Here is a 24489-nt window from a genome sequence, read left to right as displayed (position 1 = left end):
ATCAACGTTTTAGATAAATTATTTGAAAAGTCTTTTTTACATTACACAATTGTTACTGATTTTTCTGCGTTCCAGCGCATTTTCTGCGGCCCTGCAAACACGACGCCACCAGACGCCTCCTCGCTCGCCGCTCTCGCGCTTTCGTGTAACTATGTTGATATGAGCCGGTGAAATTTCGCTTGCTGCAACAATGTTCATTACTAGCCTCGCGTGTAAACTCATACTGTGTCTTCTGCACGCCTGTCTATATGCCTTAGACGTATTTTATACATTGAAACACAAGCTACTTCATCGGTTAAAGTACTCAAGTGCGCATGATGCAAAGTTTTCCGACGCGAAACTTGTGTGCTCCTCCTCGAGTGCTCTCCCTGACATGAACTTGCTGCTGAAGGTTCCCAAGCACATAGCCGTTTTAATCGGTGAACACGACATCTCGTATCGAGATGCCGCCAATCTCGTAGTGTGGTGTTTGTTTGCCGGAATACCGCACGTAACTCTCTACGATGTAGAAGGTGAGTGACACACCTGTCGTTCTGAGAGGATTTGTGCGTCCGTTTCTTTCCACTATCTCATCCGCTACATCCGGTTCTCCTTATACTACATTATACCTGCAACTTTCATGAGAAACAACACAAAAAATCGTGCATCATTTATACATTCCCTATAGTTCTACGTCCCTACAAGTTGTGGAGGTAATGGAGGGTGATGATGCCGGTTATGCCGTTGACGGCATCTCAGTATCAGGTTTACTTTCATTTGCAGTTACATTGGCTTCCAGTTTTGCTTCGAGCTCTGATAGCAGCTGTGCCCTGACCCGGAACTTCTAAAGCGGCGGTGTATGAGTCTCTCGGCGAAAGTATCAATTCAGCGAACTTACCGCCGTGCTACCCGTCGTAATTGACAACTATTACGTAGCGTCACGAATCGATTGATACCGGCAGGCGCGTGATCGCTTGGCTGTTTCCCCCCCAATTGTTTTCCTTAAGCCGATGTTTGACGAACGGGCTACTTCCCGTGCGCATGTGGCATTTTACAGTCGGCGCGTTGGCGAGTACACGTGTTGTTTCTCTATCGTTGCTACCGTCACCTTTTTTTGTTTGTTTTCTCTTCCACTTGTGCTCTCCGCATCGACAGCAATGAAGCTCTTTAGGTTTCTGCCACCGAAGTGCGTTTCGTTTAGCATCGTGCTACTCCGAGTGTGGCTGCACATTTAGCGAACTTGAGGCAGTTTAATATCTCCTTTTTTTTTTTTTTCGTTCGTGAAGGAGCATTAAAGGAGAACTGCGCCAGACTCTACAAGGAGATCTCAAGGAGCCAAGTCGAACACTTTGGATGCGACAGTCGCTGCAAAGTCGTGCTGCATGTAAAGGGCCAGGAATTGCCACAAAAGAATGGTACGCCTCTTTATACACCTTCCTTAATACTAAATTTGTTGCAGTATGGACTCTCCGAAAACAGATTTGCATGCCGAAAAAAAAAAATCATCCAAGTGCTGGCTAAAATAACAATAAAAAAGATTTTCGGTGCATGCTAGGCACTTTAAAATTAAAGACGTGATGCCATCCTCTGCCCCCGCCCCACTTACATAGCCTTTAAAATGCCCAGTACACTCATATCCTTGTACCGTAAATATTGCTATTTATCGTAAGACAACTTTTTGAGTCAGCACATTTAAGGCCATTTGCTTTATTTTCATGAATGAGCATTACAAGCTCTGTTGTCAAGCTGTTTTTTTTTTCGTTTTTCTCTTTTGTGAAAATATTACATTGGCATGTGGAAAAATTGTGCATCTCTGGTGTACATTGCAGCTTGCATATTTGTAATGAAAATAGTACCATCAAGTCTTTATATTGGCTGGTTGATTTTGATCAGATATATGTATAAATAGCACTGTTGCAGTAGTTTTTGCAGAGTAGTTTTTTTAGATTAGATTTAGTCCGGATTTTTTTTTTTTTAGAGTGTATATATCTTTCCCATTCCCCCATAGTGCATGGATAGCTGGCTAGATAAATATACACCCTATTAAAGTAAGAAAAGAGACTACTTTCTAGGTGGCAACAGTTGAGTAATTGTGCTACTTAAGGCCAACCTATCAGCTATTTCTGCAATTATACATCCTCGCTCTCTTCACTTGAGTGCATGTTAATCACACCTTCATTGCTAATTAGTTACATCACAAAGCATCAAGTAGTGTCATTTATAGCACCTCACATGTTTCTGTATATCTCAAACCCACGCTCTGAAAAAATGTTACTGTACAAGTGCCAGCAAATATATTTTCTAACCAAGCAGCCTCAACGACTACAGAGTAGCTGAGCAAACTATTCTTTCTATTCATCTCTCTTCTGCCTTCTCTTTCTCTCTGTGAACCAGAGAGCTTTCTATAAGGGGTAACAGTAATTTTTGCAAAGCCTTTGTAGTGGTTGGGACCTTTGCTGAAATGTGGAGTGGTGTATGCAAGTGAAGGAGGAAGCATTCTATGAATGAGAGCTTTCAGTTTTGAAAATAGTCATGTGCAGAACCTGAAGTGTCATTACCTTGTTATAGGCAACTCAGAAAATTTTGAAGACAATTAACCCTTCCAAAAAACGAAACAATCACTAAGCAAAACATCAGATTGTGTGAAAGACGGCAGGAACCTGCCGCGGTAGTCAAATGGTTATGGTGCCCAGCTGCGAACCCACAGTTTACTGAATTCAATCTCAGCCATAGCATCCACATTTTCAATGGAGTAGAAAAATCTAGAGGCCTGCATACTTAGATTTAGGTGCACGTTAAAAAACCAAATGGTCGAAATTTTTGTAGCCCTCCACTATAATGTGCGTCACATTTATATCACGGCTTTGCAACTTCAGACCTCTCCTCTTTTCCACAAACAAAAAAAATAATTATGACAGCAGAAAAAGTTGTAATCAGCACCCTAAGCAGTGAAACCTTCTAGGCTATGTAGTGAAGCTTCAGAGAGGTGCTATAACAGAGTTGTGACTGTTACCATTCTGACACGCAATATTGCACCTATTTAATGTCATGAATGTTAAAAGTACAATGCTAGTTGGCAGCACAAAGCACATTCTTTGCAGGCAGGGTAACTGGCAACCAGAAAGGGGGAAAAAAATATTGTTTCAAAGCAAATACAAAAAGTAGTTGGATGCCTCTTCCATCGACTATAGCACAAAAAAAAGGCATGTTAAAGAAGTTTAACTAATGTTGAATGTTCTGAAATGCAAGAGAAATGCATATTGCAGAAAATAGCAGTAGATCCAATGTGCCCTTTTGGAGTCAACACACACCAAAACTCTTCCTCATTTTTTTGTGCATGTTTCAAATCGTCTTGCTAAGCAAAAGATCGACATATGTCCTGATAAAAAAAAATCCCCTTGTAGACGTGCTGGCTCCAGCCTGAGCATTTTTTTTTTTTCCCTCTCTTGGTCACTCTCTGTGTATTTCTACTTTGTTTGGAATAGTGCAAAAATTCAAGAAGGTATGTTCCAAGCAACGATGATCTTGTCTTGCACTCCCAGGTCAAAGGAATGGCTACAAGCAGCACATAAATGTGCACCTTGCAAGCAGCGACGACGGCCGCCCACACCTGGCGAGCATAGCTCGCACTTTTTGCGAAGCTGTGGAGAGGAGAGAGATGGCACCCAGTGACATTACTCCTCATTTAATACAGCGAGAGCTGGGAGGTGGGTTGGCTCTTTGTGGCAATATCAACTTTGAGTCTGTGCCACTTTTCTTCTTTAAAGATGACCTGGCACGAATGTTACACAAATGCCTGTTATTCCAGCTCTAAATTCTATGGCCAGAAACTCTTTGAGCTAGACAGTCTTGCAAATTTCTTTTAGCTTGTCCAAAATTGAGAAAAGGCAGTATTGAGAAAAGCCACTTTAGCATTTATAACATTGGGAAGTGGTGAAAAATGCACTGTTGTTCAACAGTGAGCAATAAAGTCAACAAATTTGTGCGATTTAAAAAAAAAGAAATGGGGCAATGTCTTCGTTTCTCATATCATAGTCAATTTTTTGCTTTCGTCTCACAAAAAGGCCTTTTAACTGCACATAGAATAGTCATGCCCTTTAAATCGTTGAAATCTAAAATATTTCCTGGAGATGGGGCTAAAAGCTAGGCTTCCATTACATTACTAGCAGGTTTGAAGCTGTCTGAAACATACAAACAAAAAAGCTTTGTAGTGTGGGTAACTTATGGCAACAGAAAGCATCATTATTGACATGTACAGTGCTCACAGATCCAAACATAAGGCAGAGTAATAATGCGCATTGTTTCATCTCCATTGTTTTTAGTTTGTGTCATATCAGAGCAGTTTCAACTCGAACACTTACATCGGGGCCAACACCTTTAGTAGACACATCCGTAGTCATTTTGGGCACTGCTCACACAAGTTCTTTTACTGTTTTTATCTTGCACTTACACCTGTGAGTGCCGTACTTCATTTGCAGTCATAGTTCAAATCAAGTATCCTTCAGGGTGCGATTGAAATCAAGGCTTTCATAGATGCCAACCACAAAATAAAAAATGTATTCATGTTTCAGCACCTAGTACGGGAGCCTTGTTCATAATCTGGGTGCCAGTCTTTTTATTCAGTATGCAACTGCATGCTTTGAGAATGCAGTTATAGCTGCAGCAAAGTGTATTGGTCACAGACTTGATAAGCTTGACAAAATAATGTGCGGTCTAACCCAGACTGAGTGCACTTTTTTTTTTTTTGAGTGGCAACACTGCTAATAATGAAATTAAGTAACTGAATACAATGTCAAGTACTTTGGGAGCTCCGAGTTTTCTTCAAGTACCTTCCTTTTTTTTTTTGTCAGATGTTCCTGACCCAGAATTGTTGCTGAGGTTTGGTGTTGTACACAGCCTGCTGGGTTACCCACCGTGGCAGATTCGACTTACAGAGATTGTGTAAGTGGGACAACATTGTTCCAAACATTTCATTGCAAATGAATTCAAGTTAATTCCCAGATATTGACATTATATAAACAGACTGAGAAAAACTCGGTGAAAGGCTTGGAAATTTGAAGTATGCAAGCAGTAGCTCAAAAGCAAGTTTACGATGCAGCTGTGCAGTTCGATTAAAAGATTGTCTACAGAGGTTACAGCACATGGAAATATATGTGGAACTAGTTCACAGTTCTTGCTAGGAAAATTTGTTTGCCTCCACTTGTGCCAGTGCTCTTCATGGCTAAGTTTCCCAATATGGCATGCACACATGGCCAATACAGTACAACTCCAAGGTTAACAAATGGAACTGTAGATTCATAGTACAACACATTTCGAATTTCAGCTGTCCAGATTACAAAAGGTTGAGCAGCTTCTTTACGGATGTGTAACTCATATCGTGCATCTAGAGGGCGAGGGAAAACTTAAAGAGACAATCTTTTGCATCGCTATTTGCAGCACCCTGCCAACTCATTCCAACCTCCGGCTGTCGGAGTTCTTGGAAGCACTTGCCAAGTACAACAAGAGGGAACAGCGCTTCGGAAAGTAACTGTGATACAAGAGGAGCGCAATTGTTTTTCACCCAAGTTGGCTATCCTTCCCCTCATCGTCAATAATCCATTGCCCCAGTGATGAGACGCTCTGTTGTAGAAGAGCAACACACACAGTCTTCCTTTTAGTGTATATTACTTAAGTTTTATCAATTTGGATGCTTCTTCATTGCTTGGAAGGTTTTTCTCTTTCAATCTCTCACCTCCAAAGAGACTTACCCGCGACGTGAGATGAGCCTTTTCAGGCGTACAAGATATCATGGGTAGTAAAACGATTTTACCGGTAATGAATATCTACAATTTCTTGCTATACCGGTGGGCAAGGGCTAGTTAAGTACAAGGCGGCCACAGTATTTGGCCCAGCTGAAAAATGTAAATAAATATAATTTGGATGCTTCATTCACTCCCTAGAAGTGAAAGTTCGTTTTTGTTCATGGCCCGAAATGCCTTGCTTTTGACGTAGGACGAGCTTTCCAGATGCAGGTTCACACAGGCAGGAAACAAAGGTTTGACCACAAGGGGAGCTCAGTTCTACCTTCAATTTTTTGGGGCTATACAGGTATGCTGGAACTAATATGAAATGATTATTGTTATATGGTGTTAAAGTGCTGTAAATAAATCTTTTCCACATGTTGCCAGTACTACTTGTGCCCAATAATTAGCTGCTGCTAACATAGCAGCATCATTTTTTTTACTGCAAATTATCGAACACAGGTAAGCTTGCATATTATTTCCTTTCAACATCAGGATTTTCACTCACTATATAGTAAATAGGCTTGTGTGAATTGTAAATTCTAGGTTCAAAGCAAATGGTGCTATGTTCAAAACAGTTCAAATAGAGTTAAAATAGCATATAAAGCATATTGTAATGGCACCAGAAAAATGAGCATATTTGACAATGCCCAACAAACCTGATCAACATCTTTTTAAAATTGAAACAAGGCGTGCACAACTGTAGTTATTCTTTTTGATTCAAGGAAAGTGAAAGCGACTTTAAATATAGTAAGATTTGACTTTTGGTAGAATTCAAGTACTAATAACCTGTAAAATGTCTTATTTATAATGTGCTATACTTGCGAGCATATAACCCAGCATAACAAGCTTCTAAACTTAAAAAAAAAGGGCGCGGGAATCGATGTGAGAGTGATAACTGCCCGAATATTTGCACAAGCCTAGTCATAAACTTTGTTGCAGCAATCAGTTTTGAAGAATATTACCCTCCACGCCATCTTTATTCCTAGTTGGTTGTTACACCACACCTTTATAACTTCTAAATCAAGACTGGGCACAGACGAGCAGGGTTGCCAGATGCCACCAAGCTAACGAGCAAATAACCATATCACGAAAATCCCCCCACTCTCTCTGAAAAGTAGCATAACCCATGTGAGAAGTAGCAAAGGCTGCTGTAAATATTTATTATTTTTGTAATTGATGCTTAATAAAAAGGTCACTGAAATATGAAGAAAAGGTAAAGGAATAACTAATTATTTTGTTCATCGAAAGTACAAAAGACTATAGACAAAAAACATATTTGCTTTTGAACATAGCATCTGCTCTGTTATAGCACATTTGCTAGTGCATGAATATTACTAGTCGACTCCTCGACATATGTTCAATTTCAACACTCAACCACACTGTCGACAAACTGTATTAGTGAGCATGACAAGCACTAAAATAACTACATTTACAGGAAACACGTGGATAAGCCCAAGAAATGCAACAAGCAACTGTTAAAAACTGAAAAAAAAAAAAAACTAGTGAAGAAATAGAAGCCCAAAGCCCCTCTTTACACATAGACCTGGCACTTGGCCAACTGGCGGTAGCAAAACCAGGAGGGGTGGTTTAGAGGCTACAAAAACCATCCTGAAACATTTTGTACGTTTTGATACGTATATGCACAGGTACACATACAAACACATGAACAGCCATTCAAATGAGGAAGTAAACCGTTTCTAAACCCAACAACTTCCTCTTAGCTTGCCCTCAGACCATCTCGGCACAGCCAGAAACTTGTCCCACAAATGAACACGCCACTCAACACCGTCTCTGAAGAAGCGAATGGCCATCCCGTATGTACCCGGAACGAGTGAGACCATTGCTTGCATCACGCGTAGTTACAACGTAGAAATAGCGCATGTACCAGCACTGAAGTTAAGGAACGCCTTAGTCAACGCAAAAGACAAGTTGCCATGCGAAAATTTCTCGAGTGTTTATGCCATAGGCTACCATAAGTGTGAAGGCAATACACTTGTGAAAGCAGAGACTTCAAGAAAATCAAATACGAATATGGCGCATCAGGAAATGGCGTGTGACCTCGAATGCCATTGCAGAGCATGTGGAATCTACAAGCCACCACGTTAACTGGTCAAGTGTGCATGTTTTGACCAAAGAGAAGGTTGCATCACACTTGCACCTAGAATCACTGCATATACAGACTGTGCACAAACAGAACAGTAGTGATGGGACGCTTCCAACAATGTACTATCGCTGCTTACGTCGGGTACTTAGGTGTATTTAATACGCTGCGCCATCCTTACGGTTTTATTGTGAACAAGACTCCCATATGGGGGGCCAGAATGTCGACTGTGTTCTTTTTTGGTCGGTGTATCCTCTCACATTACAGTATGAACACATTTTGTACAGCCTGTGAATGTAGAAAAATGGTTATCTCAGCAATTGATGATTTGATAATATACTATCTGGGGTTTTACATCCCGAAACCACAGTATGATTATGAGGGAAGCTGTAGTGAAGGGCTCCGCAAATTTTGACCACCTAGTGTTCTTTACCTTGATACGACATACTAGTACGCAGGCCTCTACCATTTCACCTTCACTAAAAAGCGACCGCCACGGCCAGGATCGAACTCACGACCTTCAGGTTGGCAACCGAGCACCGTAACCAGTGATCCATCTCGAAGACTAATTGACGGCTTGAGAACACTGGCTCTAAAACGCAGGACTGCGTAACATACACCACTTATGAGCACATATTCAGTGGCCTGTATCAGTTCAGATTACTATGGTGTGCTAGGTTTGTTGCGAAACACAACGTTAACTTTTGGCAGTACTATAGGACACAGTTAAAAAAAATGTGAAAGTACAGGATTGCTTCCTGAGAAAAGATAAATGTGCTCAACCATAAAATGAGTGTTGAATCAACAACAAGACCACCACATTATTGATATTGCATCCATCAATAATTTAGAAGTGCACAGTGGTGCCTGAAAATAGTCGATTTTGTTTGTTATGCTTGCGTTACTTTTCACCTATGACACATGCATTTCCTTAAATAAACAGACAACTGATATTTGTGGCATCTCTCTTCTTCAGCTAACAGAACGCTTACCAGTCAGAGCACCTAATCATATAACAGTATGGCTAAAAATCCAAGAAACATTTCAAACTAAATTTTTTCTATATTGGGAGACTATAAAGTCATACACACAACACATGCTGCAAATAGTGACAAGTGGGTGCAAGAGCGACTTGTGTTAGTGTGCAGCGTGTGCTGTGCATGCATTTAACAGAACCATTTAAATTTCTAGCATCGGATGTCTTTAGATTATAAAATAATGTTTGCACATCGAAAAGATATTCAATACATGTAGTGAAACTTTACACAGGATTCCAACATTTGGTGTCATTAAAAAGCAAAATATGACGACCAGCCTGTTTCGCAAGCTTTTCACAAAGGATACCATAACCCTTCAATTATCGAGTAACGCAGTGCAGCAGAACTGACCAACCCGCACTGTTTACCGAGGCTAGAAGGTGTGCAAAGTAAGCAAGCTCCCCATAAGGTTCAGTGGAATGCTTGAAAAAATAAATACCAAACATAGCTATAATACCTGGCTTGCCAAACAATGTTATCACCTTTTATGAAGCGCCTACATTTGTTAGGTCATAAACTACCCGTTATGGTTTGGTGAGAAAACATCTTGCCGAAACAGACACTGCTATGAACATCTCAGCCAAATCTTGCAGTCGTGCACAGCAAGGAGAGCTTGCAAGCGAAGTGTGAAGTCTTCACTTTCACAGGAGCCCTCTTTTTACAGCGAGACCCGTATCGCTTGCTTCAGAGCCGGCCGCACCTGCTGTGTGATGTTGGTCAGCTGATAGCATGCTATAGGCCAATAACTGGCATAAATCAATCAAGATCAGCATTTGGATCAGGTATGATTTTTGTCATGGTGTGCTACCACATGCTATCGCTGCACTCCACAGTCTGCAAAACTCTTCAATGAGCCACTCTACCATGCAGGACTCACAAGAAGGAAGAGTGAAAGCTTTTCATCACGAAAGCTGGTGTAGCTTCTTTCTCCATGAGCCATTGCTCCCCATGTAGCTTCCACTGTGCTTGTCAGTTCGAGAGAAGGCACTTAAAGGGTCACTCACCAGGCACCATACCAAATTTTAGCTTACCATGGAAGTTGTTGGGTGTCCGATGAGGAACATTTTGCCACAAAAATTTCTTTAATTGGTTCGTTACGAGCTGAGAAAACTGTTTTCTAGAAGCGGCGCGAAACGAGGATGAGAGAAGGCGAGCTCAGAACTCTTGTCGCTCCTTCGCGTAGCCTTCGCAAGCCAAATCTTTTCCCTACCCTCTCCGGCATCAGAGCAAGAGGTCAAGTGCGCATGACGTGCCCGAACAAGCCCAACCCCCACGCACGCGAACGTTTTTTTTTTTTACCAGCGTTGCTATGAGGTGTACTGCCCATTTCTGTGGCATGGTTTGGAAACGCTGGCTTAGACGCAGTAGAATAGATGAGCACAATGAGTGCGCGAAAGCGTTGGAGCGTTCCACAGCTGTCGTCTGCTTGATGCGCTGACCGCGGCTGTGGGGACACGAACGCATGCGAAACGCCGGCACATGAGCCCCACATCTTGTTGCAATTCAAGGGGGAAAAAAGCAGAAAAAAAGTGCTCACATTCCCTTTTTGCGTCTCATTATTTTTATAGAGATTTATTAATCTCTTCAAGCAACAAATACATAAACTACGCATGTCGTGTTAAATAATTTTCGCCATGCCACGTGCCACTGTTGACAACGTCAGAGCATAGTCGTCAACGTAGAGGACCAAGGTCACAGCATTGCCGTGTATGTAGGGCCATTCATACTCGCTCATCATGCCCTCAATCTCTGGGCGCGCACCCGCAAAAGGAAGGAGGAGCAGCGTTCATCTTGAAATTGGACCCATTTCAGCGGTGCGTAGCGTTGAAAATTTTGGTAGCTTTTATCATTGAATGCCTTATCTACGCATTTCGCTTGTCAGCTCGAAATTGTCAAACCTGGTGAGTGGCCCTTTAAGCACTCAATAACCTCAGTAACTTCACTCATTCTTAACATAATTAAGAAATTTGTGCGGCAATTAATTTGTGGGACAAGAAATTCTGGCACAAAAAACAATCAATAATTACTTAGCAAAGTGGTTAATGATTCCTTTAAGATGATATTTAGTGTTCAAAGAATCAATGTCACATTAATATGACATGCCAAGAATATAAAGTGTCACACATGTGGTCACACAAAGAATGCTTTTGTCATTGCTAGTTCCAAGTTATAAATGCTGATTTTGACGAGTTCGCACCACAGAGCCTTATCTTCATTGGGACAAGTGATGTTCTTGATGCGAATTTTAAAAAGACGACTCCTAAAGCAGAGTAAGCAACATTGGCACAATTTATTTGCAGCAGAACACAATCCACGAGAAAGCACATATGACAAATGCAACTTTATTAGGCACGAAAGAGCAGGACTGATTGAATGGGGAAGGTGTTGGTGCAAGGTAAACTCAGCTCAGTGATGATTGATGGGCGAGACTTTTTCAAAGCCTCTTGCTATTTACACGTTTTACAAAATACGGTGCAGGAAGAAAGGACAGGAGGTTGGTTGGTGGACAGAGTTCTTCACTGAGCATTCACCAGTAGGAAATTTTTTTTTTAATGGGGCAGCAGTACCGCACACTGCAACTTCTGTACACAATGCCCTACTATTCACAAGAAGAAATCATACTTGACCCACATGCTCACAATGATGAGCCCTTGAGTGTGTGTGTGACGATATTCCACTGGAAGCGGTGCGCATCGACCGTCTGCACCTGTAAATGAAACACAGAGCACACTCCTCAAGCTCCAGGGCTGGACAGAAAGAGAGCTACCAGAATGCAGGAAACCACCTCTAACCTTTGGCATAGTGGAAATACTGCCACGTTCCTTCCACAAGTTTTGTTATCACCCCATTGTACTGTACGCAATTCTCAGAGCAAACCGCGCATGCACTGTTCGAGAAGCTTCGGGACTGTAGTAGATCATTTCGTTAACATTACGCCCACTTTGAGACTATTACAGGATATTCTGGAACCTACGTAACGGCTAACGATAACGCTAGAATATTTGACGACACGTGTGCAAATGCCGACGCGCATCACCGCATGTCAGTAGATCTCCAGCGGACACTCTGTTCGCTGCTATCAGTGCCCGTGTGTTGCTATAATCTGACCTTCAGTTTCCTGGCCACAAGTTCGGCCACAAGTTGAAATCATGGGGCTTCATATTCATAAACTGCACAGTGCGTTATGAAAGATACTGCAGTGAATGGCTCCGGAATAATTCTGACCACCTGGTGTACCCTAACGTGCATTTAAACCTAAGTGCAAAAGTATATGTTCTCATTTCACCCACATTGCAATGAGGTCATCCAGCAGCCAAAAATAGAGCTGTGACCTGTTTATTGTTTATAAAAAAGTAAATAACCACATCCACCAAGCTACCTTTGCAGATATGCTTGCAAGAAGATTCACTTGTAGAATTGTCAGCAATATGAGAGGGAACAGTAAAATTACTTTTTAAAGGTCATAATGGCTAAGCACATTTGGCAACAGTAAACTTACTTTTTAAAGGTCATAATGGCTAAGCACATTTGGCAATCACACAAGTGTTCTTAACAATGAATGCTCAAGCAGTAAGGTGCATATCTCTTGCAATTCAACACATCACCTGCAATCTATATTGGTCATTAACACTAGTCAATATGCATTCATTACCACAAGCTTTGCATAGTACAGCAGATTCTTCCATTTCACAGTAGCCATCACACTAGCAGAGGGAATGTAGAAATGTGGAGAAGCAAACGGCCACCCTGGCTATGGCAAACTACAGGTACACAGGCACGACGACGAGAACTCATGGGAGAAAGCAAGTGATGGCCCCCAAGCGGTGGTTTCTATTTTCTCAGAGCAGCACCCTTCACGTCACGCCACTCGCTCTTCCAAATGCATGCAGAGAAAACTTCTTCCATGAGGAATAAGTAACATTTTTTGAGGGGAAAGCCACTCACTTGGTGCATTTCGCACTGCCCTATGTTCGATGTGCAAAGTGTCCTAGCTATTTTAGTTTCTTGTAGGTTTTCTTTCCGGTTAACTGATGTTAAAGCATCATCATGTATGAAAATATTTCTATGTACAAGATAATCAGTAACTTATACGAATCTGAAGAAGATGGGTTTGACTGAAATCAACATGACAGGGGTGCTACAGTCAAAATAGAATTTGGAGCAATTTTTGAAGCAGCAAAAAGTTACTTTTGGAGCAAAAAAATCCAAATTCGGAACAAGCTACAGGGAACAAAACATTAGTTTTTTTCCCTCAAAATACCAAATTTGGAGCAGTATAAAAAATGTCTTACAATAAAACAAATGTACAAACCATTCAACATGCCCTAAATAGTGTAGTGTAACAGCACTGCTATTTAAATAAAAGTAGTATTTTGAACCACTTCACTGAGCAAATAATGATGATGTCCACATTAGAATTTGTTGTGAACTCAAATGTGGATCTAGCAAGCTGGCAACCTTGAAATCAGAAGATTCGTGGGGGTGGCGAAAAAAAAGAAAAAAAACTGGCACAAACTTTTTTTAGGGCGCCAGAAATGTCAGACACTGTTTCAAAAGATTGCCAGTAATTTTTTTTTACGTCATCGATCCTACTAGTACTCACAATTGTGCACCATATACAAACGAGTAATTGAACAAAACGTGCTGTCTTCCATGATTAGTGCTAACAGCCCCTTCAAAATCACACGCTTTTCTGCAGGGCACCAGTGTACTGCGACAAAGGTGGATTAAGCAGCGTTCTGCACGAGTTGAAACAAGTTTTGAAACACTGCTACTCCTCCCCCCCTTTTTTTCTTTTTTCACAATGGTATTAGGTTGAGGGTCCAACTTGTTTCACTTGCAAGGCGCGTTCGACCAGATAAAGTAACAAAAGCACGCGCTTGTTGGCCTGGCGACGGCACGAGGTATTTATCGCCGGCATGACGCAACTTCAATACAGAAAAATGTTTCATGCGTGCTCGCCGGCAACATTGATTTTTGCAGCACGCCGAGTCTGTATGCGAGCGGGTAATGCGGCAAACACTTCCAGATTTTAGTTGCTAACATGCCATAGCCATGTTCGCTGACCAGAAAGTGCACATTTCTCGCGAAGCGTTGGTGACTACGGCAACGCTTCTTTGTCTTCAAGTTGCGTCGTCCTGCCGATATGCATTTGCAGGGTTCAGCGAACCCTGACTAATGCCCTGACCTACTAATGGGAATATATCTTGCACCGTGGTTTAAAGTTTGCGCACTTAGATTGATTGACGACACTAATTGCAGATAGCCAACATGGTCCCCGTTTCTCGCTGAAATGAGCGCAACTGAGAAAACTTTGAGGCTGGTCAAGCATTTTGGTGCAGCCTGGCGCAACTTTAGAGAATTTCATGGTTTTGGCACAGCTCGGCACAAAAATGGGGAACTTTATCAAATTGGCACAATTGGCACAGCTGTTGCACCCCTGATATGAGCAACATGCATTTTAATCTGTACGAGAGCTACCGCATTACACCGGCCTGCTACTGAAGTCTTCTGATTAAAGAAATTTTTGGAGCAGAAATATTTCAATTTTGGAGCAGCTAAATTTTTCATTTTGGAGCACCTTGGAGGAGGTCGTTTTAAATCTGGGAGTACTCACGAGCAGCTAACTTCACATCCTGGAGTATACTGGAGAAGTAAGTTGCATTTATATATATTCAAGGACACGAATAATCCTTTTGGGGTGCTTGTGAAAAGATAATATTTTGCTTTATTGTAGATCTCATGGAGTCAATTATCTCAGGCACACACTCTATAAATTTCAATCAATGATGCAAAAATATTGGCACCGTGCTGTTAAGCACACGTGTGCGCATGGTTCCCCTTCAAGGGGCCGAAGGCAGACGAGGGTTTGCCGAATGAATGTATGGGGGCAGCCCCCCCCCCCCTATCGTATGTGACAAGGGGGGGGACTGTGCCCCCCCCTGCCCTTTTCATGTGCACAGTATCCAATTTGTTCAGTGATTTTTTTGTAGCAAATAAACAAAATACTCGTTCAATAAAACTGTATTTTATAAACTAACATTTTAAGTACGCCTACGTGGTTATCAGTAGCCAGGGTAGGCAAATGGTGTGATGTACAATGCTAGAGATGCACACTGTCTCAAATGTATTTTCCTAAAATGACCCCAAGGGGAAAGCAGATTCTTTTTTTCTTCACCATCAATCATATAGCTGGACATAACATGACGTCCTAGCCTCACAAAGCCAACCTCCTGTGACACTCCCACCTCTTGAGGCTTCTCTGTTGGACTACATGATTTAACAAACTTTGTTTTCTTTTTGCAGCAAAGCTTTATATGGCTCAGCCGTATTGTCTGCACACCAAGAACTCCCAGTGTCCTCTAGAAAGGATCGCAAAAAAAAGGAAAAAAGCCTCACAGGGTACCTCATGCGTACACCTGACAACTGGAACGAGAAAGCCATATTATTTTAATTACGATATTCTCAACTGCTTTTTGCCGTTGCTGTCCTGTTTTGTGTAAAGTCCAAATAGATAACATCCCCCTCCTGCGCATTGTATGTTGTACACGCGAATAAAAGCACACAAGTGAAGATGACGAACACGGCTGAAGCAGAGATAAAAATAAAAGAGCCGACCTATCTACGTTGCACGGAGAACCCACACGATAACATCACGCCGCATGCCAGGCCTGCCATGAATTGCCACTCAAGCAAAGAGGAACATGCCGCCTGTCTTCAAGGAGCATGAACGAACACAGGGGGGGGGGGGGTGCGTTTTAATTTCAAAGCAGCAAGCAACTATAAACTTTGACATCAAGGGCACGATCGCAGAGCATGTGCTGTTTCTGCAGGTATTACAGACCGCCGATACAGTTAAACCTGGATATAATGAAATTGATAAATTCGTGAAAAAATTCGTTATAAATAGGTTTTTGTTATATGAAGGTTTGGTACGAAAATTCGCAAAATAAACACGCAAATTAAACAAAAGGGGGCTGAAGGCAGAGATAACCCGAAACACTCATTTTACGGTCGAAAACTGCACTGTTATTGTGATAGCAATTATATGGACACGCTCGGCGGGATCTTGCTGTCCCCGCCATGTTCCGCAACAAGTCCAAATTGACAACATGCCCCTGCGCACAGTACTTTCACATGCGAATAAAAGCGCGCGAGCGCTGCTGAAGCAGAGATCAAATGAGTCGGCCCATCCCTATCGCCTAGAAAGTGCATAACATCACCCACGTGTTAGAACTGTCATTGAAGGCTCAAACAAAAAATAAACCACCTGTCTTGAACGAGCATGAAACAACGTGGGGAGGGGGGCGGAGGAATCGCTCGAGTAGCAATATTGAAGTAGGATTTAAGGGCGGTCGCGATCGCTTGCACCCTTGCTATCTTGGCGAGTATCAGTGCGGTTTCAACGTGAAGAGACTGGGTGAAAAAAGCAAATGCAATCGTTCTAGTGAAAGTCAAAGGCGTGCGATTCTCCCCACCAAAGAATAAGCGCGCGTGCACAGGCAAATAAGCCCCTTCTCCCCCCCTCCGCAAAGTACAAGTGGGAGATAAGCGCCTGTCGGCACACCGTGACGAGTCGAGCGCGGGCGGATTTTTTTTCTTTTTTTAGTTTTTATAAATATAGATACGTATACATATATACATATACAATAAATGAAGGCGGTGGCACCAAAAACCCAGCCGAAACAGCCCATATACATAAATTGCTATCGCAATAAAAAACAAAGAAGCTGAAAGTCGTCGGGGGACACACCATACCACCGCAGTGAAACTGAAGATCGAGCGACACAGACACGATTACCGGGGAAACTGTTCCTTAAAGCACCCTCTGTATGCAGCACGGCCCCACATATGTGACGCTAACTAAAAGCGTGGCACTGCAAAGGCGCAAAAGTAGTTTTTTTTTTTTTTTTAGGGGGGAGGGGGGCACACCCACACATGCGACCGCGGCGGCAAGAAAGGGGGCAACGCCGGCTTGTAAGGTGCAGGCCCGCCAGCCCGCCTCACGCAGACGCGGCCCGCGTGCCGGCCGCCACCGCTTCACGCTTGGGCGACGGCGGGTGCCGAAATGCAGAGGAAAATTGCAAGATTGTCCGTGGGGAGAATTCGTTATATCAAGGTTGTCTTCCGCAGTTACTTTGTTATATAGAGGTCGCAAATACATGTGCTTCTATGGAGGGACGGCGGGGGATAGAAAAACTTCGTTATATCCAGGAATTCGTTATATGGAGGTTCGTTATAAGCAGGTTTAACTGTATACCGTTCTACGCATTGTACTCTCAATACGAACAGACTGTGCGGAAAGTGCTTCGCTTCTTGGGGCGGCAATATAGGGAGTATGCAGTGAGCCTTGATCGCAAGGCAGCCACACCATTGTCGCGCCATTTCGGAGGTACATTCATGCGCTCCGTTCGTGCTGTACACGCATCGCATGCAAGAAGTGTTCCGGGGGTCATCCAAGCCACCGTATGGATATCGAACACAGCACGTGCAGCAGGTCTTTTGCACATGCAGCAAGTGTGCGAACCTTCGAAATGGCAACCCCCCAGCAAGTGCTCCTTGCAGATTACTTCAAATTGTATCTTTTAGACCAGATATTACGTAACTTTAACAAAATGCTGCTTAAGGGCTCCAGGTGCCAATGCCGTTCTTGTGTTTTCAGTTATGTAATCGCAAAGAATGTTAACGAGCCCATTCATGATGCCTGGTGATCGCGAACGTCAGCCACTGCACCCTTCAAGCCATGTAGCCTCCCACACCCCAAAATGAAGCAATAAATATGCGATGCCGTGACGTTTATTTTTTAACCGTCAGCTATTGAGCCCGGAAAGCGAGGGGTGGACATGTAACATGGCATGACCGCTTCACAGTGGGCCTTCCCACACCAGGGCCGTAAATGATGGGCCCACTACTGAAAGCTGCGCGAATTAAAATCGAATCGCAGCTACTCCGACCAGAACGCATGCTTTTATTATTGAGATGACATTTTTAAAGAAGTGACGACGCAAAAAAATTTCAATTCAAACTCTAGCACTCACGAGTTGAAATGGTAGGGGGCATTTACCACAAAAGCGATTACGAACGCGGTTGTGGTGGTGGAACAAATTACAAAAGGCACTTCTGAATGAAGATCCTTAAAGCATATTAAAAGAAAAGTGTCAGTGCGTTCCCATCATTCACGTGTTCTTATGTGGACGTGAAGCATGGAAAACTAGATCAGGATGTCCAAAAGTAGACGTGAGACATTCTGGTGACACACGTGCAGTCATTAGCGAAAATTGCTTTAATTACATGCCACATAACTCCTCAGATGAGCTATCAGCAGTGTTCGTGAAACGGACTGCGTTCAACAATCGCAGTTTCACGCTACCGATTCAACTGGACGTTACGAGCCCCTGTGAAGAGCGCGTTTTGCCGTCGACTTGCACAACAATAGTTGCGTCGGCACCAACCATAGCATTGTGGATTACCTGGGTTGTGCGCACGACCGCTGTTTATAAAGCAAGCAGAATGATTCTAGGTACGTGACTGTGACTTTGGTGGCCCCCGAGAACAAGGTACACATGTTTCAATGCGCCAACGTGGCTATAGCCGGTGATAGACGCTCCCAAATGAGACTTTGTCGCAGTTTGGCACAATTTCCATTGATATTAGCAGGATGTCGCAGTAAATCTGATTTGGTGCACTTTGGCGCAGGAGTGGAATCACTGCCGGCCGCGAGCAACACAAAAGAAAGATTTGCCTTGAAGCCTGCAGACTGAAAGCCATTCCACAGAATGGCTAGCATGTAACGTTTCTCTGTGTGTGTGTTCTTTTGCAACAAATTAAATTAACCTTCTATGTAAAATATTTCATTTGCATGAATACACCATTTACAGCATGCAGTGTCCAAAGCAGCAGCCATATGCTCAGAGTGACTCACAGTGGTTTGGGAAGAAAGAAAATAGCTTGTATGTTTTATGCAATCTCACTTTCTCACCTACAGCAACGGCCTTTGAGATTAAAAATAACATGTTAATGTGGTGGTGGTATACTGAGTCAAGTGTAGGATTAATGTATAAATTTAGGAAACAGAGCATCGTCAATTTCCCCTAGCGCATTAGTGGAAAGAAGGGAGGGGTTCCACAGAACTCTAGAGAAAGTGTTGGAGTTCCTCAAGACCATAAAGTTTGAGAAACCCTGAGCTAAAGAAAAGCACAGCTTTTGGAGAAGGCACTCTAAGTGAGAACTAGAAAAAGGCATACTGCACCTGTAATGGACGTCGCGTCTCATCGGTCTCTGTTTTTGCGACTGGACCTCTTACCCGACCCTGCGCTTTCAGAGCTGCGTCTCCGCCTTCGACTTCGGCTTCTATCTTGACGTCGGCTTGAGCGCTTTGCACTCCTCGAGCGACTTCTTCGTCGACCGTGGCTTCGACTTCGGCTTCTGGAGTGACTGCTGCTGCTGCTCCTGCGCCGTCGGCGCCTGTCCTTTCTATCCCTTGACCGACTTCGTCGCTTGGTTCGTCTCCGCCGACTGCTCTGGCTGTGGCTAGAACTGCTGCTGCTGCGGTGGTGCCGGGAGCGCCGCTTGTCCTTTTTGTCCCGAGAACGACTTCGACTTTTTCTCCGACGGGAAGAGCTGCGGCTCCTTCTGTCATGTCGCTTTTTGCTGACACTTGTTTTCTCGGAGGATGACTTCGTCGATTCGCGCCTGGAGACCTTCTCTCGGTCTTTCCTCGATGATGCCTTCTCGTCACGCCGGTCGTCTGTCTCCGAAGAATTGTGCTCAGGAGAAGAAGAGCTACTGCTGCTGCTGCTGCTGCTGCTGCTGCTGCTACTGCTACTGATGCTTGCATTGTTGACCTTTTCATCTGGAAGCTCCGTCTGTGGAGGGCTCGACCAGTCTTTTTGAGGAGTGCCACCGGGGTCCTCTCGTTCTTCTTCATTTTTATCGGGTTCTGCCGTTTCCTCGTGGCTGGCCTCTTTAGGAGAGTCGGTGTCTAAAGCGCCCGCAGCACTCTTCTCGGCTAAAACACAACCATAAAGACTCCTTAACCATCCACGGATGTTGTCGTTATATTGGCAAGATGGAAAACAAGAGATGCAAAAAATATCAGGAGTGACTACAGTGTTGTTGAACCCAAGAACCTGCAATTTCATTTATTGCATACTACGGTACTTGGAAATGCTTCTACTGTGGCGATGCTACTGAGCATGCTTTCCTGCAATGTGCAGTTTCACATCACACAATTCTACTGCTGTCACTTGTGCAGAATGATGAAAATATTTTGTGTCAAAGGGACCCTGACACACCATTATAATTCCAACATTACAGCAGTAAAAACATCAATCATCATAAAAAATGTCTCTGTAGGTAAATTCAAACCTGCCAAGTTCAAGGATTCCGAATCCGGGAGATTTCCGCAATGGGGGGAGGAGGTTGCACCCATTTATTTGCCTCCTCCCTTCTTTTTTAATCAAAAGAATATTGATTTGATTGATATGTGGGGTTTAATGTTCCAAAACCACCATATGATTATGAGAGACGCCGTAGTGGAGGGCTCCGGAAATTTCGACCACCTGGGGTTCTTTAACGTGCACTCAAATCTGAGCACACGGGCCTACAACATTTCCGCCTCCATCAGAAATGCAGCCGCCGCAGCCGGGATTTGAACCCGCGACCTGCGGGTCAGCAGCCGAGTACCTTAGCCACTAGACCACCGCGGCGGGTCTAATCAAAAGAATAAACATTGCGAGAAAAACAGGGGGGGGGGGGGGTAGTCAGTAAACATCGGCATTTAAGTCTTATAATGACTTGGAGTGGCCATACACACGAGGGTACGGTTTGACAACTACAGTAGAAAGTGCAAGTCTCAAAAAGTATAGGTATCTCGCATTCGTATCTCACCTGATTTCGCATCATTGAAACAACTAGCAAAATTTATTTTTGTCAAAAGAACTCATGTATGTCTTCCTGGGAAACACACAAACGAACTGGGCGGTGCAGCCGGCTGTCGGGAAATTGCGGGTCGAATCACTTGAGGCCAACTGATAACTGAATGCCAAAGTATATCCAAAGTACACAGATTGACAAGAACAATGTTACTAGATTTTTTAGACAGTAACGCCAAAACGCTTCTATCCTTTACATTTTGACTGACCTTAATCCACCCCTGTGTTAGCCATGTGCCCTCTGCTAGTAGTTGCTATTAATATTCACATCACCGCGACCACAATTTCACGTGCGGCGGTTGCTGAAAATGGTTATTCCATTGTCAATCCGCATGCGCTGACTGCACATGCACATGTGCCTTCAGAACCAAGTCGTTTTTTTGCTATATCTATGATCGCATCTGCCACGGTTTTGTCCGCAGCATTCGTAGAAAGCAATGTCGCTTTGACTCCTCGAGCATTAGACGCGCGTGCACTTTCGGAGTTCTGTCAGTTACGTCACCGCCATACATAAATGTGACAAGAGCGATTGTGGTTTCGTTCGAAGTGGTTGTGGCAAACAATAACCCCAGTTCTGACAGTGCGTGCACCGGCTATACACGTCCTTCCGAAAACTTTGATCACATTGCTTTCGACCTTCGTTTGACGATTCAAGTACTAAAGTTTATATGACCCGTCACGATGAGAAAAAGTGTTCGGAATATCTGAAATTTGACCTAATGAACACGGTGGAAGTGGCTGGGGAATTTTATGAATTTGTACCTGCCGATTTCGCAGCATTGAAATTCTACTATATGTTCAAATGAACGTTCCCTATATTCGTTTACAATAGAATGCGATGGGTTTTCAAACAGCCTGGGTTGAATTGAGCTGCATTTTTGTCAATGGGGCCAGATCACGCAGAGAAATTTCAATTACGAAGACATTCTCCGGACAACTGTACAAACATAGGAACTGGTCTAAATCAGGGAATCTTTTAGCGAAAAATCCGGGAGACTTGGCAGGTATGTAAATCAAAAACTGACTAAGAAGTTTTGTAAACACAGTCATCCAACACTTCTTCGTCTACCGTTGTGACCGAGAGTACAGACACTAATATGGTTATACTGCAAAGAAATTATAAGCTCTTGGCAAACACCTTTACTGGAACTTTAAATATGATACTGCTGCATAAAGCTCCTCCCACTAACAGCAATCGCAATTTAGACAAATTATATGGCACCACAAACTATGGTGCCATGCGATTAAGTAAAATGCTTCAGCAGTCGCATCACCCACATCAGACATCAAGCCACATCACGCTTTCGCACCCACGGGTGCAGCAAGGATGGCGCTGTTCAGTTGTGTCTGATTGCACAATCTGTCTTAATGACCTACAATGGAGAGGGAGGGGAGAATAGCCACTAATACAAAACTTAATTCTTGAGTGGTTAGCATTTAAAAGACTGGAAAACGAAGAATGTAAAACATAGGACAACGGCTTTTTCCTAACCTTAAGTGGCGCATCGACTTTTTTGTGCTTTATAAATTTTTTTATAGTCATGCACAAATTAGGTTCTAAGAAGTCTATTTAAAAAGTTTTTTTAAGGTCCAGTACACTCTTATTATACGAAACCTGAAGGAACGGAAAAAATATGTTCCATTTTATACGAGTTGCGTTGAGAGAGGAACAGGTTTGCTGACTTTGAGTATGAAACCAATCATATTGGAAGCAATGGTTCCATTTAAGCAGTAGTTCCACTGACAGAGAGTTTACTTAGTCTCTTGTGACTTGTGCGTCATTACTGTGTTAACGCTGTGCTAGGATACTTACAATGCTGTACCATGTGAGCATTCGACAAGGGTGTGTTGTTAAAGTTTAAAGCAAGTTCTCCGTATGCCCACAATGTTCCTTGTCATGCAGGCACTCTTTTCTGGACACAACTTTAACAGGTTTCAAAATACATTTTGATGTATAAAAAATTTTTACTTCTCCATGTATGTGGTAAACAACCAAGATAGCAATGCAATGTGCACAATACTTTTAAATTTGGCTGTAGCTATGCCTGCTCGTTCATTCATTCACTCATTTATTCATCCATTATTACAACCTTCCCTCACGATGATGGGATAGAATAATCTGATGAAGAAGGTCCAATTTATCTAAAGTTTGCAATGCCAAAATTTAAAAAAAAAACTGCCAATAATTTTGACTACTGTAGCAAATACTTTTACGTAGTGTGGTTCCCTAGCAGTTTGTTGCATTACAGAAACAGGCAGGCTTAACAAAGGCTGAAAAATGGCCCATTGTGGATGAAATCGTGTACGCAGATTCGTCGTAATGAGCTACTATTCATGATAATTTTCAGCCCACTTGACCCTATTGTCTTCCTGCTTGAGAACAAATGCTAACACTGCCTTTCATTTTCAGTGATGCAGTAGCACAGTAGTGATGCAGCAGAACGGTAGAGATTTATGGTGTACCAAATGCATTTATTTTAAGAACATTGGGCCATTTTAACTGTCACAATTGTGCTGTTAAATTGTGTTAAATTAATAGCACATATAATGGGGCAACAGTGCCAGTAAATAAACTACAATAGACCGAAGCACAAAAAAAGAGAGAAACATAGGCGTTTCAGGTCTCCTCCCAAGACATGCCAACACTGCTTTAGAAATAGAAACCATCATCAGAGCGCAACGAAACAGGACACACGAGAAGAAACAGCAGAACAGGCACACTCTAATCTGCTCTTTCTCATGTGTCGGTTTAGTTGCGCTCTCACAATGGTTTCTATGACTTGCCGAAAAGTCAACTCTTTTGACTCCTTCAGAACTACCCACATTCCCTTGGCCCCGAACTTGCATTGAGAGATGTACTCACCAGGTCTGTTGCTGTTACGCACGCCCCCGTCTTCCGTTACCTTCTGAGCTGCTTGCTGCTGCAGCCGGCGCTCGTGTTGACGGTCCTCTTCGTCGAGCTCCTCCGCCACCTGGTGCTCCCACTGAGCGAATGCCGCTTTCTTATCACGAATGCAGCGCTGCAGCTCTTCCTCCGAATCATCCCCACTCTCCGCACCGCTGCTCGATTCGCTGTCACTGCCGTAACCGCTGAGGCCGCCTGCGAAAGGTCATGCCATGGGCCCTGCCTATCAGAAGTCTTCACTACTGGCGAGGCAGAGATGAATGGGAGAGGGGACTGTAGAGCTGCCTATTCACCTTTTCCAGCGATATTTTTTAGGTTACATGTGCTACATTCAGTGTAAGACTGATTTAAAGGGCTGACTTGAGCATGAGAAGCTCATTACAAAGCCCGTAGTAGCACTTTTTCATTACAATAGTGATGTTCAGGCATGAACAGTTCACAAAGCAATTACTAGTTGATCAGCTACAACCTGCGCTGGATAATACTACATTGGTTTGCTTTTTGTTTTTAAAGAAATGTATGCTCCATGGTAAAAAAAAAATATATTTTCTCCTAATTTCTCTGGCACTGCTGAATTTGTTTGGGCATTGCGAGGTTAGCTGCTCAGACTAGCTTATGAGTTCCCTGTTCAAAAAATTCAAGAGTAGTGTAAGTTAAGGCAAACACACAAGTTGCCTGGAAATGAGTATTCAGAACTAGCTTACATTTTTACACTGGGATTTCATGCCTGAAAACTGTGATGTTTAGAGCT

General features: G+C 43.1%; 2 protein-coding genes across 5 annotated transcripts in view; one reads left to right on the top strand and one right to left on the bottom strand.

Annotated features, from left to right (window-relative positions):
* Positions 1–91: 91 nt before the first annotated feature.
* Positions 92–6148, top strand: LOC119174951 (dehydrodolichyl diphosphate synthase complex subunit nus1). 2 transcript variants are annotated; one of them, XM_037426094.2, is made up of 5 exons: positions 93–512; positions 1266–1394; positions 3522–3686; positions 4830–4920; positions 5416–6148. In XM_037426094.2, exons 1-5 carry the CDS (start codon positions 191–193, stop codon positions 5504–5506), a joined length of 798 nt encoding a protein of 265 aa, XP_037281991.2. In that variant the 5' UTR covers positions 93–190; the 3' UTR covers positions 5507–6148. The 2 variants fall into 2 exon arrangements, with proteins under 2 accessions (XP_037281992.2, XP_037281991.2); XM_037426095.2 differs by lacking the exon at positions 4830–4920 and having other exon boundaries at positions 92–512.
* A 5023-nt stretch (positions 6149–11171) lies between these two features.
* Positions 11172–24489, bottom strand: part of LOC119174952 (uncharacterized) — a 32168-nt gene continuing 18850 nt past the window's right edge. For all 3 annotated transcript variants that reach the window (XM_037426096.2, XM_037426098.2, XM_037426097.2), the window contains exons 10-12: positions 23697–23933; positions 19150–19908; positions 11172–11607 (exon numbers count right to left, since the gene is read on the bottom strand). In XM_037426096.2, the coding sequence (XP_037281993.2) occupies positions 19169–19908; positions 23697–23933 (977 nt within the window). In that variant the 3' untranslated portion in view covers positions 11172–11607; positions 19150–19168. The remainder of the gene's footprint in view (positions 11608–19149; positions 19909–23696; positions 23934–24489) is intronic.

Source organism: Rhipicephalus microplus, chromosome 5, assembly GCF_043290135.1.
Source record: "Rhipicephalus microplus isolate Deutch F79 chromosome 5, USDA_Rmic, whole genome shotgun sequence".
Classification (NCBI taxonomy): domain Eukaryota; kingdom Metazoa; phylum Arthropoda; class Arachnida; order Ixodida; family Ixodidae; genus Rhipicephalus; species Rhipicephalus microplus.
This window is presented reverse-complemented; position numbering and strand designations above follow the sequence as displayed.